At 39.9% G+C, this 16040-nt stretch overlaps 1 protein-coding gene and 1 non-coding gene across 2 annotated transcripts in view; one reads left to right on the top strand and one right to left on the bottom strand.

Annotated features, from left to right (window-relative positions):
• Positions 1–16040, top strand: part of LOC126090494 (uncharacterized) — a 687867-nt gene that overhangs the window by 152109 nt on the left and 519718 nt on the right. The window contains exon 2 of the mRNA XM_049906991.1: positions 3015–3105. Within this exon, the coding sequence (XP_049762948.1) occupies positions 3015–3105 (91 nt within the window). The remainder of the gene's footprint in view (positions 1–3014; positions 3106–16040) is intronic.
• On the bottom strand, positions 36–107 carry Trnap-ugg (transfer RNA proline (anticodon UGG)). The gene has a single exon. It is a non-coding gene; the product is annotated as a tRNA-Pro (tRNA).

Raw genomic sequence — 16040 nt, forward strand, 5'->3', positions numbered from 1 at the left:
CGGGGGGACCACTATTACTGGAGGCCAAAATGGAAGGGCTCAGCCGGGATTTGAACCCGGGACCTCCTGCACCCAAAGCAGGAATCATACCCCTAGACCACTGAGCCAAGTGTATGTTACTTACCTATCGGCAGTAACACTTTCACCGCACAAGGACGCAGCCGACAGCTCATCTTCTGAGGCACGACAGAGACGCCTCACGCGAAGTGGGCGCCACTGTTCGGCCGTTGCCGCGGATCTCCTGCGCTGCTAGACGTGCTGCATGGCAGCAGTTCTTAACCTGATCTTTGTCAAGGTTCCTTAGCTCAGCCTAACAACAACGGTATGTTCGTCTTAAGCTGTATTTACGCCGATAAGTTACAAGCAAATTTATTCAAATATTTGTTTTCTACACACGCCGGCTAACATATAGTCACTTACATCATTACCCGATGGTAGAAATATTTCTTTCAAGCCCTTGTCGTACTGTAGGGGCCATTTCTGAGAACTCCATTCACAATTCGAAAGGCCAGGTGAGTGAAATGAAGGCGATGGCCTGTTGCCCAAGCATACGAGTTGCAGTTTAGAACCCCGGTAGTTAGACAGCAATTGTTTCAATTCTGAAGGGCAGCACAATACTGAATCTATGAAAAGGAATAATTTGAATATGGTCGGCCCTTGAAGCAAGTACTAAGCTAATTATTACTGGAAGTAGTGTTGCTTGTAACAGCAAGTTTCTCCACGGATCGTTTAGTAATAGTGAGCGCGTTAAGCAGATGCACAAGAAACTCCAGTGGCAGGCGCTTCGAGAGTAGCGTTGTGTAGTACTGATTAGTTCACAACTGAAATCCCAAGAAGAGTCGGGCAAAGTATTACTTTCTCTCATACTTCTCGCTAAGTAAAAACGACGTGAAATTGACAGACGTCAGGACATATAATGAGGTAGGGTCGTGTTCTGCGAAATATATTATAGTCTAGAATGTACGAGTTTAGTTAGGTTTCTTATTAATGATGTAGAGAAAGCACAAATAAAGCCCGCTTCCAATGGTTCAAATGGTTCTGAGCACTATGGGACTCAACTTCTGAGGTCATTAGTCCCCTAGAACTTAGAACTAGTTAAACCGAACTAACCTAAGGACATCACACACATCCATGCCCGAGGCAGGATTCGAACCTGCGACCGTAGCGGTCTCGCGGTTCCAGACTGCAGCGCCTAGAACCGCACGGCCACTTAGGCCGGCCCGCTTCCAATGTTTTGATGTAAGCGCGAGGTATAAGTACAATAAGGAATAAGAAAACCTACGATAAGGAAATGAACATGTATCAACCAATGCCGTTCTATAAATAAAAAAAAGAAAATTAAAAAAAAGTAATGGTGGATGATAAAGTTTTCTTTGAGCAGGGACAAAATCTATATTTATGGAACAGAAAGGAGACATCTCTGGTAGATTATTTGTTTGCAGTTCCAGGCCGAAATGCCAACGTCGAAATGGTATTCACTTCAGAAACGCCCAATGGAAACAGGAACGCCATAAATTGCAAACCGATTCAGTCACAAAGATGAAATGGTGTAATTTATAATTACACTGTCAAGATTTTCACGAAATGATTTCCAAGGAAAATAACGTTCTTAATAAAGTGGATTCAAATGAAAAGTACAAAATATATTAATACTTAAGTACACATTATTCTTTCTAAATGAGACTAAAGTGACCAAAGCTTTTGCATATTTTTTTCGTTTTAAGTCCCAAAAGAACAGATAATTGTTTATTCTGTTTAATGATTAACTTTTAGTTCATTCTGACAGCCTATGACTATCGTAGCGAGAAGATAGCAATTAAGAAAACTGAACCCTTAATTGCTACCCGAATGCCAATTTATAAGGCTGATTACTGATTCTTTTTCTTTTTAGTTGAAGTACATTTAAGGCTTATCCCGGAAAGAACTCGCTGTAACTGTTTATTAACAAACGATTGAAAATACTCAACTCACTGTTTCTATTTAAAATAGGTAATTCGGCGTTTAGGCAAAATGTCCGGCTAAATAAAAAGCTAACTCTTTTCTATTTTTATATCTGGGAACTCTACGCCAAGGACTTGCGATAATCTTCCTCGGCATGCACCATTCACGAATGGGAGGGGGAGGGGAGAAAAAAAATATTGATGCCAGAAGTATCCTCCGCCAGGTACCGTAAGATGGCATGCGAAGAACAAATGTAAACGTGTAGTTGTGCACTGCCTGATAGCAAAAGTGAAGAATGAAGTCAATGAAACTTTGTACGCAGACACCATTGGCGGGTATGTCTAAGTACAGTATTTCTTAACTGAACGGTATGTATCGCTGAACAGGTGCTTTTTAACATTTCTTGGTACAAAATGCTGATTTGAGTTTTTATTTTCATTGTTTCCTGGTGAATGTAAGCAAGCTTAGCCAAGAACTTGTTTCTTGTGCAGTCATTACTAATGTTACCTCTTATGTGTATAAATGCTCTTACATAGTGTGATTAAACTCCTCATTGTTTTGAACACATCTTTACAATGGGTCCAGTTACTATTTTTGGTTAATGCTCTTATGCCCTTTTGTGCAGTTTGAAAAGTGTGTTGCTAAATAAAGTGTCTTCGCCTTATAAGAGCTGACCTCGGATCGTAACACAAAACGGAAAGCTCATAATTTTGTAAGGCAAGTGGTATAATAAAATGTCAGGCTAATAATTAATTTAGGGTACTTCAGTGGGTACCTTTCGTTTCTCTGAGCTAAGATGTTTGCTAGTTTCGCGATTACTAAAAATACACGATGACTAATGATCGTGGAGCATCGTGCAATCAGTTTGTCAGTCAATGTATTTCGCCGGGTGTTAAAGAGATATCATTCTTGCTTCCACGAGCAGGTGGAATTCGTGGCGCTAATAGCTCCGAAGTGCGTTATGTCTGGATTCTAGATACTAAGAAATGAGCAGCACAAGCAGTATAGCTATTGCGAAGACGATTAGATTACTTATATGCAGTGTTCTGTAGGTCTGCTTCCTTTGTTGGCAGGTCGTCGAAGAAGAGCGGCGCCATGTACTCGGATTACTACGAGGAGCAGGACAATCCGACTATCACGCTGGCTCAGCGCTCCGTCTCTATGGTGAGTACAGTTGTCATTAATGCGAGACCGCTGTCTAGAAAGGAGAAATCTCAGCTGATGCAGAAGAATGGCAAAACGGTGCAATACGACAATCATGGCATGTCCAAATAGTAATTCACTTACACTCAGAGATGCTTAAGCAGATACTGTTTAAAGACTGCCACTGAAGCGCTGCAGTCGGCGATCAGTGTAAGAGTGCTGAGTGGTTTTTGACTCCCCAGGGCGCCAAAAGGTAGCATTCGTCCGTATTTATGTTTGTGATTAATTCTTAAATTATTTTATTGAAAACTGAAAAAATTCAGCAGCTTTCATCGTGCGGTACTGCTACCCGGTATAAGAAAGAGTAGGGCAGTTACGATGGGAAAAAAAAGACAGAAAATTATTCTCTTCCTCTGTACACGAACGAAGCGGAAATGAAACAATGTCAGGCTTGAATCGCACTGAACTTCACAGCGGCAGGGAACTTAACTGTTCACACTAGACCGAAGGTCAACAAAACCTCACGCATTTACCCGTGTACTGTGGTGAAAGTCAGGGTATGAGATGGCGCGTCTTATGAAAAGTCGGAACATACTCAACTGCAGAGATGATAGTTTGAATGAATTATCACAGACATTACTAAAGGAATTAGCAGTGATCGTAGAGTTTATTGGGTAAAGCAAAATTCTTAACATATGGTCTTGATAATAATAGTTACTTGGTAAATTTTCCACACTGATGAGAATTGAAAGAATACGAAAAGTGTCGTCCACACATTTCAAAACATAAACATTGACTTGCTCGTTAAAATACGCACTTACAAGAACATACAACAATATTCAGAAGGCAAAACACAAAACCTTTTTTCATTGTACTTTATGTTTTGATTTCTTTATAAGTACCAAAAAGTCAAAAACTGTATTTTGGTCCTTCAACAGAACTGGCTTCTTCATTGTTAAGAAAGATTTTTACTCATAATTGTTTCTTGTACTCAGTGCTTATTTACGTACATTGCAGACTTCTTCCTATGCCCTGCTATCTTTACGCTATATCGTTTTTCTCTTTCAGATATTTGGCTTCTTTTGTGCACGAATATTCATACGAAAAAATATCCAAGTTCTCATACAGCATTCCACTGCGTCATGAAAACCGCGCAAATAATAAAACAAGGCTGTTCATGTTTCAGCCATTCATCCTGAGTTCCTACTTTAGTTATGTTTTCGTATAGACAAAACTAAATCCGGCTTTCGCAACTGAAAACAATTTTGTTATTGATCAAACATGTTTCACACATGCATACCTGTAACGTCATGTGTTGCGTGCAAGACGGTCCACGTGGATGCCACCATTTGAAATCCTTTCTGGATGGTTTGACATGCTGTCCCGCGACATCCAGTGTAAACCGACCTTCATACACTGCGACGCAGGCTCCAACATATACTGGCTTCGGTAATACACGAATGGAAATACTCGTAGGCATATGTTCAGCTTACCGTGTGGCCTGATAATCAAGACCAACGACTAGAATCCGACAGTTTACTGTTACCGAAACAGAATTTGAAACATGCCGGTAGGTAATTCCTTTCAAGATTTTTTTGTGCAGTTTCTTACTGCAGTGTTCCAAAGTATTTAACGACAGTGGAATGGTTGCAATGAGGTTTCGTGAGCAGCTTTCGTGAGGAGGGCGGCGTTCTTCGTGGTTTGTATACCAAATTTACGTTCGCAGTTATTTTCATTCTCTGTATGTCCAAACAATAACAATACCTGTCTCTTTTGTAACATACAAAAGGGCAAACACTTCTCCTGAGCCTCGCCAAATGCTCGTAACAGCATCTAAGTGGATGCCGCATTAACTAACAAATAAATCGTAAACGACACTTCGAAAGGCGTTTTCTGCGTCATATTTCGTTAATACAAACGTAAAATGTCAGAAGATGAAGGTCATGCGAAATATTAAGGTGTGGTTTTGAGAACACTTACCTTACTGAAACATTAACGATCCGACTCACAAGCAATTAGTGAACGGAGAGTTAATTTCATCTTGTTAAACCGAATCATTTCTCGGCAATTCATACAAATAAAAAGGTAAATGTAAATTAATGTTGTGTTTTCCATCAATCGTCCCGCGTCAGACAAACTTTAATATTTGGACAGCACGCTAAAGGAGAGGCAGGTGACAAGTATGCAGCGGTATGAATTATTCCGGCCATTTAATTATCCACTAGTTGTGACTCCCATTTCCAGCACCGGGTATTTTACTTTTTAAATTGGACGCCCACGGACTAGTACCTCATCGCTGTGAAAATATAGTGTGTACAGAAAGATAAAACAGCACGCCAACAGAAAGGCCGTATGTCTGAAAATCATTAGAATTAGGATCAAAGAGGTGTCCCAAATTCTCAACGGAGTACTTTGAAATCAGAAAATAATGATAGGAAATGAATCTTCAGTTGTTTGTTGACTAAAATAAATTACATATCACATCTAAGGCTTAGGCTAAGGCTTATAGCAATTGTTCCAAGTGACGACCACCAATCTTGCTGCACGTATTACGACAAAATCACTGACAGATTATGAAAACAAACATAATCACAGATAGCACCAGGTATCCAAAGGTAATATTCGTACGAAAACTATCGTTCCCTCGTATTGTTTCTTGTAAATAAGCAGTCGTAAGATATCAGACATGAGGGGAAATTTCAAATGATCACTGCTGTCGGTAATTCGGCGTATAATACAAAGCAAGCCTCAAAAGTTCGAATGGGATGGTGGTTAAACAGCTTTATTTTCAAAAATCCTGAAAATATTGGCTTTAGAACAATGTTATTAAATGATTGAATATGCTAAATAGAAGATACGAGCTCTTTTGTAGCAAATAACGTCAGAAATAATCAGTAGTTTGTCAAACATGAAAGTAGATTAGTTATTTTTTTTACAAAATCTCAAAAAGATGGAAACTGCTTGTAATCACGCCATGTAAATGGTCGGCATTTTCACACAGCAACAAACACAATATTATATTCACGCAAAAATTCTGCTCGATGTATGGTGCAGTTTATGCGTGAATCAGTAACTTGCGGACACACGAAAAAAACATCGCCACACTTCTGTATATTAGTACAGATTATTTCCCTCGTAACTCTACACCCACAGAATGATCGGTTACCGGCACTGCAATGGTAAACTGCATAGATAACGAATAACTTTTTTCAGCAACAAGAACAATATATATTGTCCATTTTTAATGTTTCCCGTCGTGTCTTAGTTACGTCTACATTCTTGGAGATGCAGTTCGTCTCTGCAACTACACGAAAAGCTGTTTGTTTCGTGCCACGCGCGTTTCGTTTCTTCTTAATTATGAAGCATGTTCATTCGACTGTACTGCATGTTTGTGTTACGTATATAAATATTGCGTTATATAATGATTACTGGCACCTGACTATATCACTGTTTTTTGTTATTCTTCTACTGTTAGGCGAGAAACATCTTTTGGAGAGCAAACTAGCTTAAGTTACTATTTCGTTGTACTTACGATTTTGTGATCTAATTATGTATCGTCCTGGAGCTGTACTTAGTTTTCCTGCGTACACCAGAATGTCCAATTTTAGACGTTTTTGAATACGTTTCAGCTGAACACTTGATCATTACGTGTCGATTGTGTGTTTTCTGTATACAGTGTTGCCAACTTTCGCTGCGTGTTTTTCGTTCGTCTTTTGTTCACGATGTGATGTCTGTCTGCAGATTGATACTCGATTGTTTTTATATGTGTGCGTGTGTCATTGTTTGTAGTGGCGTCCGCTCTAGGAAAAGGAGTCGGACTTCATCTTTGCTGAACACATAATAAAACAGCATGAACTATCTAACATCGATCAGGATATAGCAATTATTAGAATGAACAACAAATTACAACAGAAAACTAACATTACAAGAAAATTTTCACGTACAAAGAGCCCATGGAATGAACAAAGAGGCAGTAAATGACCTTATCAATATAAGTAACAACTCTCTGGTCATGTTAGCCACTAAAACGATGACAAACAGAGACGCGGAACATAATCAGACTAGATATAACTTAATGTCCACACCATAGAAACCGACCTTGTGACTGATTACTTTCCATTCGCTCAAGCCACTCTACAGATATTGATTTGAATAATGGTAAAGTTGTAGACGATGTGCATGGTTTCACAGTAATCCAATGGTTAGTACTGTAAAGCCTATTCCGTGGTAATGTGGTGCTTTTAATCATTTTGATTCATTTTATAGCAGTCCAGTCCTCGCCCTTTTTAAGGACCCGCGGCGAAAAGGATCCACGTCAACTCTCCGCAAGCCCGTAAGAAGAAAAAGGAAAAAAAGGCGTTTTTGCTGTGGGTCGGGTCAGGCCTGAATTAGCGTAGTTTCAAGGCAGCGGTTGGCGTGGCGGAGATACAGAATGGTAATTTTCAGTTTTTACGTTACTAACACTGCAAATAAGCTGAAGTAATGCTTAGTATAGGCCTTACTGCATTTATTAACATGGTGTGAAAAGGAAAGGCAACGGAAAAAGTGGGATCTCAAATAAATTTCGAGGTAGGGATTCTAAGGCGTACACGGGAAATTCGTATAAAAATTATATACTTCTGTTATTTTACAGTTGATGATGTACACATGCCGGGTAATATTCATCGCAAAAACACAGGTCAAGTAGTAATTTTCTCGGCGTCTTGCACACAGTATAAATGGTTCAAATGGTCCTTGAGCACTATGGGACTTAAAATCTCTGGTCAACAGTCCCCTATAACTTAGAACTACTTAAACCTAACTAACCTAAGTACATCACACACATCCATGCCCGAGGCAGGATTCGAACCTGCGACCGTAGCAGTCGCGCGGTTCCGGACTGAGCGCCTAGAACCGCTAGACCACCGCGGCCGGCGCACACAGTATAAACGCCGCATTTTTACAATTATATGGTTGTTGTAAAAGTTTCTATACAAAAACAAATTGGCTTACATTGATAAAAGGTTCCCTCTCACTGCGCAGTTGGGCAGTAAACCACCCATAACGCTTCATTTCGCAAAATATTGGCGAGGATGGCTTGTAGAGTACACTGAATCGTATATTGATGCAGTCTTCTCGGGATGTAATTTATTTTTCTCTCTTGACGAGATAAGACCAGTTTTGAAGCCTTTTGATCAAGTTATTTAGCTAACGACGAAAACTGATATTGCAGAGTTGCCCTGGCAGTGTGCATTTGGAGGAATCACTTCAGTACTGCACGATGGCAATCCTTCTGGATCTTGAAATGTCTCGTGTAATTGTGAATTTGTTTGTCCTCCCCACGAGTCAATTAACACAAGAAATTTGTTTTCCTGCACATAGGGTTTAATCACATCAGCTACAATGTGATGAGCATTATATCTGTTTATCTGCAGCGTAAGTGACCAAAAATTAAAAATTAAAAACTTTTCGCATAGGGACTCGATGCCTCGCCAGGTCCTCACCAAAAATGCTACTTTCTCTAAACGTGCGGCAATCTTGAGTCCCCGCCTTCATTTCTGGCGAAGCCCCGCATATACCTTCAGTTTTGACGAAATCGGCGAATACTTGTAGGCGCGATCCCTTGGCAGATGAACTCCTGGATCCGACCACAGTGCTGGAAACCTACTACACTAACAATCACGTTTAGCCTCCAACTGGTTCTCCGGAAAATCATCGGCAATCTCAGCAAAGTCAAAAGCCTCCAGGATACTCTTCAAACGTTTATAAGTTTGAAAGTTAAACAAGTAGCAAACACTTCAGTTTTGACGGAGACAATACAGTCTGTCCATGTTTTGTTAAACATCAAGTCCATTTCTTCGACCAGCATCTGAAAGGTTTCTGTTGGATACCTTTCATGTTAATTTCTTAAATCTGTTGTCATTTACGGCATAAATTCCTCTTCTAAATTTACTGTGGTGTTTCTGACTATCTGGGAGGAGACTGAGCAGTGAAACGTGTTACTTTTACCCATAAACAAGAACGATCCGTCACACTACTACACTTTAAAACACAGTTTATATGTAATTCATTTCACACAGTCTCATACGGAACCTACATCCGGTTTCTTTTATATACTGTATATGACAGGATACTGTCATCCCCCCTCCCTTCTGTGTGAAAGAATGAATGAGCAAATGTATTTCTAGTGGCATGCTTGATTGTAGCAGACAAACCTGTCTGCTAGAGAACAGTAGGACCAACGTCGGAACAGGTGTAACGTCCCCTTAGAACAATTGTACATGACTGTGTTTAAACTGACACACAATATTTTTTTAGCGCAACGCAATCTGACTTTCAATAATCCCTACAAAACAATGGCCCTGACTAACTTTAACCTATACCTTTCCCAAATCACTTACCTCACAAAAATCTTCGTTACTCGAACTACTGCAATACAGCGAGCGCCACTACTGCCAGCTAAATAAAAGATTCAAACTACGGAAGGCACTAACTACTGATAGGGATAGTTAGCAAATGAAAGATATTAATAGAGAACAAACAATGTATTTACCTTAATAGTCATAATATATATAGCAGTTCATGACAAATTATAAAACTCCGCCATCTCTCTCCCCACATCCACCACTGCTGGCGGCTCACCTCCAACTGCGCAACGCTACGCGCTGTTCACATCCAGCTGCCGCTGCCCAGCACTACAATGGCAGACAACAATGCAAACTAGCCACAGACTGCACACAGTACAGCCAGTGGTTTTCATACAGAGCGCTACGTAACGTTGCCAATAAGAAAACATAAACAGCCTACTTACATAAAGAAAACATAAACAGCCTACTTACATAGCCCCCATGCTCCCCCAAAAAAATTTTACAAAATATTTTTGGGCAGTGGCCAATAATGATTTGATAAAATTTTTCATAATTACACTAACAAAGATATCCAATGCACACACTTATTGATACAATGTTGGTCAAAAGCTAAAATTTTCTCACAGTCCATAAAGACAGTCCTGATCATTCATCATAGTAAAATTGCAGTGTTTTATCAAAGTCTGAGCAGTAAAAGACAATGCACACGGAAGTAGTGGATGTCCATGCAGTCTTGAAGAAGTAGTGTTGTCCTTCCAACAGAAAGACAGTGCTGACTCTTGATATGCTGACAGGTAATGGGCCACAATGGAGCAAACCCACAGCAGAGTCATTCGAAGTTCTGACGAATATTGGTAGGTAGGTCATCACAGAGCAGACCCACTGCAGTCCTGGTAGAGAGTATTGGTGGGCCACCAGAGGTGCAGACCTACTGCAGTCCTTGTAGAAATAATGGTATTGGTGGGCCATCAAAGATGCAGACCCACTGTAGTCCTTGTAGAGACGGCCAGCAGCCATCTGTTGCAACTGTGCAGGTGCACAATCACCATTGAAGAGTCTTGCGGATAATAGAGCAAGTCCATAACCACCACTTGTGCACTCACAAAGTTTTTGGAATTGTCCTTAGAACCAGCAATGCTGTTATCCAGTCCCTTGCTGAATTATCAACACACATGTAAACACTAAGAGCCCCAACTTCTCACATATTGTCCATATACTATGACCAACAGAAACGTGTCCAGTGAAATGTAACTTACAAGTTACTTAATTTGATGAACTGGTGTCAATTACAATGTTATAACATGAGAATACAATTACAAAGGTACAAAATACATCATTAAAGAACATAACAATACAGATAACATTTTGTAGTACAGGCTTTACAACAGAATAGAAACAAACATATACATCAGTGTTACAGGAATTATGACATGAGTACATACATAAAAGATCAGAATAATTATTGAAACATCAACTTCACACATGAGCATTAAAACAAAACAGAATAAATAATGTCTAAGCATATTTATAAGGTAAATAACATATTATTAATGCCAATTATATTTGAGGAGAACAGTATTCCTCATCATAGTGAATATAGCTTAGTATTAGAGAAATTCTACAACATAAATCTTATTAGCTAAACATATAAAGACAGGAAGAACATAAATACACAAGGGTATACAAACATATAGAAGGATGACACAAAAGGAAAGGACAGGGTTTGTTTTACTACAGTATTTTGCATGGAGATCTCCCTTCGTTCATCATTATTCCCAAAAGTCCTATCTAAGCCTGCTTTCTGTATTCTGTTCACATCCTCTGTCAAAAATAGTTTTTCTCCACTGTACAGTATCCTTTTTTTTTTTTTTTTTTTTGCCCAAACCATTTTCATATAGCTTCTCAATACATTTCTTCCAAGTCATCATAGTTAGTTTCTTATATAGTCTACCCCTCTTAAGCTAACTTAAAACTACTGAGCTCAGATGCTAAACTAAGGGACGAGGCAATGCAGCAGCACATAACAAATTAACACAAACAGCAATGCAAAAAAATGGAAAATTGCAAAGCAAGCTACAGTAAATCTAAATTACCAAGCAATGCAACATTACAACTAATATGAGCCAATGTGCAGCAACAAGAAAACTAAATCCGTAGTAAAACTGGCTTAACAGCGTAATACAAAGTCAAATTCTGTAACATTATGCCTGGCAAACAGCAGCGGCTCACCTCCAACTGCGCAACGCTACGCGCTGTTCACATCCAGCTGCCACTGCCCAACACTACAATGGCAGACAACAATGCAAACTAGCCACAGACTGCACACAGTACAGCCAGTGATTTTCATACAGAGCGCTACGTAACGTTGCCAATAAGAAAACATAAACAGCCTACTTACATAAAGAAAACATAAACAGCCTACTTACACAGGTAGCTACGCTTTCTAGAAGCATAGAGGTTTCTATTCTTAGTATGGTCCTGTCCGTCCCTTGTCATGTTGGTATAGGCAGCTGCCTCTCTGGTCACTCAGTTTGTATTTGTGAAGCACGCTCGGTAGGAACCCAGGTCAGTCTGTCCGCGGCGATCGTCTGAAGTGGTAAGATCTCCAGCTAAGCGCGTGTCTGCTAAGTCCATAGGACAATGGATTTCTTAAGTTCTGCCTAACTGAAATTTTAATCACCTTTATTTCAGGTTTAGCTCTAAAATATCTAATGTTATCTTAAATTGCAACGCAGTGTAATTCGAGTGTGAAGTTCAGAATATCTTCCAGTAGTTGCTTTGTCACTACTTTGTGAGTAAAGTGGAACCACGTGTTGATCAGTAACTCTAACAAAGATCATCAATCTTAAATGCGAATGTGCGTGAGATTATAACGTCTCGTCTTGACAATATTTTTCAATATAGCAACTTTTCTTTATATTCAACGCACGTGGGGTGTACTTTGTGAGACCAGTACCACGTGCTTATACAATTGTTTGACCCATCAGGTTAATAGTAAGACGATAATAACCAGTTCGAGGTTTTTCTTTTGTAAATTGCGTTTCGATGTAATTTATTTTAATTATCAAAATTATTGTGGAGTTACACTCTTTGCGTAAACCAAGTTGACCACGTGAAGCATGTGGTGTAAGCATCAAAGTAGCCCTCAGCTATTCTTTTCGGGAAGATTTCACAGAGAGTTAGTATGAATTTAGTATACCAGTGTGTGATAATTTCATGACGGACAGGATTGCGCTACGAACGTAACTTCTTTGGGTGAAAATTGAATCGGTTACTTGTGGTTAATTTCCTCTTGGATATGTTTCAACGTTCTTCGTGTGTTATTTTACGAATGCAGTGTTGTATGTAGTATCCCAATCTTGGCTCCGTGTTTGATGTGTTCCGTAAGATTACAAACTCACATTTTCACAATCATAAATAAGGCACCAGTTTAGTTATGAATCAAGCTTAATAAGCTGAAATTTCAATGATCAATGTTAAAATAAATTTCCAAATATAAACTGATTTATTTCTTTTCATTTAAATTCATTTCAAGACAATTAATCTGTAAAAAACACACCACATGTCATAAAGAAAGCGTGTAAACCGTCTGAGGATGAATCACAACGATTCGAAACCGGTAACGGTACCCTTTGAATATATATATATATATATCACCGTTTGTCGTATGACTATTAAAAGATTATAATTAATGTTAGTCTGGTTGGGAATTTGGTAAGCTAGACTGGATACCCGGTGAAACAGTTGCGCAGTAATGCAAGGTTAACTTCCCCAGATAGCTCACAGCTTTTAACCCGCTTTTATTGTCTGTCAGCACCGCTTTCAGAACAAATTAATGCCAAAACATTACACATCTTCTTCAAGCCACTATCAGTCCCGATGTACCACAAAGCTGCCGATGATAGCAAATTCCACATGGGATAAAACACTGTGCGTTCAGCTTTCATAGTCACATCTGCCGATCTGCTATTGTTACAGCGAAACTCTCGCTCTCTTTCCTAGAATTTATCTCGTCGTGCACGGTCCTTTTTTTCCATTATCTCGCAAATTTTATTTTGTTTTAAGTTTGTCGCCGGAAGCCATTACCTTTCAACACAGTCTTTAGTTAACTAGGAGCTGAAGTTATGTGCGCTATCTGCCTATGAACTATGCAACGGTTCTTTAGTGTCACCGAGCGAGGTGGCGCAGTGATTAGCACACTGGACTCGCATTCAGGAGGACGACAGTTCAAGTCCTCTTCCGGCCATCTTGATTTAGGTTTCCCGTGATTTCCCTTCGCTTCAGGCAAATTCCAGGATGGTTCCTTTGAAAGGGGACGGCCGATTTCTTTCCCCACCCTTCCCTCATCCGATGCGACCGATCTTTGTTATTAACAATTACTGCAATTTGGGTACAAAAGATACATGCAATTTTGTCATATGATGACATGATGGAGACCGTGGCTGTTGTCTGAAGACAACTGTTGATGGTGTTGGGACAGCGACCAGCCACAAATTTACCTTCAGTTATGTTTGTAAGCTCTTTGTATGTATCAAAACATGTGGTAGGTGATAGAAATCTTCTCAGTGACAAATCTAAAGTGTTCAGTGAGAAAAATTTACGTGTGCAACAATAAGAATGCAGTGGGAATGTATTCACATCTGTTGGACGAATGTTATGAAAACAAACACTCCAAACCGACATTTCAAGACAATTAATCTGTAAAAAACACACCACATGTCATAAAGAAAGCGTGTAAACCGTCTGAGGATGAATCACAACGATTCGAAACCGGTAACGGTACCCTTTGAATAAAGGACCTGAAAGTAAATTTGTGGCTGGTTGCTGTCCCAACATCACCAACAAAAGAGTAAGCTCATGAAATTAACTCTTCAAACGAAATCAAGCTTCCACAACAGGACGGCCCAAGTCAGCACATCAGATCTACCAACTCTTGAGAAAGAAGAGCTCACCTGCACGTACTAACTACTCGACAACAATACTAACTTTGGAATCCAAAGACTCTATATTCGTATTTAGAAAATACGCTTCCGGTGGCAAATATTACAAACAAAAGTACCATCTCTCACAATATAAAAACCTTCCAACAGAAATCGAAAAGGCTACCTGCAGCCGCATGTGTTAGCAACCTCGGTTCCGGAGTTCTGCTTAAAGAGGATCCTCCTAATTAACAACTGTTCTTCAGCCTTCTGGTCACCCGACCGATGAAGCTAATTATTATAATGAATTATACAGAAGTGGAGTGTAGCCGTGGCATTGTTAATGTTTTTGCAAACAGTCGTGTGCAGTCTGTGCTGTGCCATATACGAACGTGGGTAATTGCCAATTATACGCCTGTACTTCCTTCCGCCACACACTTTCTGCCTGCGCGGTGGATGCTGCGCGCACGCCGACCAAACAATGGGTGTCTGACGAAGGACGGGACGTAAATCAAGCTCGACGCCCTCCCGTCGATTACACAACAAAAAGCGCAGACCCACAGCACGCAGGCGAGCGGAAGTGTTTGATAACCTGGGAACACACTGGCGCGGTATGTAACCAGCTGAATACTCTGTCGGCATTCCACGCTTTCTTCCGGCAAGTAATAAAACCTGGTACAAGAATAACGGGTACAAGCATTTTAACGCCAACGAACTGTGAGGGCGTGTTCACTAGCACGAACGACACACCGTTCCAGGCAGATTGGAAGTCAGTCGCCTATCAGTTACATTTCGTCGAGAGGAGATGATTGCAAAAGGATTTATGGCTGAGTTATTCTCATTTTAACCATAATATGCCGTAGAAACCCTGGGTAGTAGTTGGAAGAAAGCACAAGTCTCACCTTTCTACAAGAAGGACAACGGAACTGATCCACAAAATTGCAGTCTACACTAGCTTTGATCTGCTGTAGAATCTTATTCTGAGCTCAAACGTAGTGAGGTACCTGGAAATATCCTTCACACAAAACCCAGCAGGTGCTTTAATCGTACGACATCGTGAAAGCCACAGATCAAGGCAGTCAGGTAGATGCAGTATTTCTCGATTTCAGAAAAGCATTTCACTCATCAGCATACCAACGCTTAAAAACAAAAGTACTTTTACATGAGATGTAAACTTGTAAATTATAGATTGCAGCGATCAGTCGTCCTTTCTTAATTTTATTGTGCAGATCTAGATTTCGGCTAGAAGCTAGCCATTCTCAATGCACTATTATTTTAGCTCAATTCATCCAAAATTCATTGCACTGTGGATGAAGCCCGACCAACAGGGAGTTACATGCATTGAGTGAAAATAATAGTGCACTGAGAATGGCTATATCACAATATACCAGTCGCTGAGAGCAACAGCTTTCCGAATGGAAGGTAACCTGATATTATATGGGAGTATCAAACGAAATTTGTGAGCGGACAGAGAATGTTACCTAGAAGTCACTTCATGCGTGCATCAAGGAATTGTGTTTGGATCCTTGATGTTCATATCGTATTTTAAAGGCCTGGCAGACAATATTAATTGTAGCCTCAGAAGTTTCGTAGGTGATCCAATAATCTGCAATGACGTAATGCCTGAAAAAAAATAGCACAAATATTCAGTTGGAAACTCTGCTTTAAATTTTCAGTAATGTAAAGTTGT

The sequence above is a fragment of the Schistocerca cancellata genome, chromosome 1, assembly GCF_023864275.1.
Source record: "Schistocerca cancellata isolate TAMUIC-IGC-003103 chromosome 1, iqSchCanc2.1, whole genome shotgun sequence".
Lineage (NCBI taxonomy): Eukaryota > Metazoa > Arthropoda > Insecta > Orthoptera > Acrididae > Schistocerca > Schistocerca cancellata.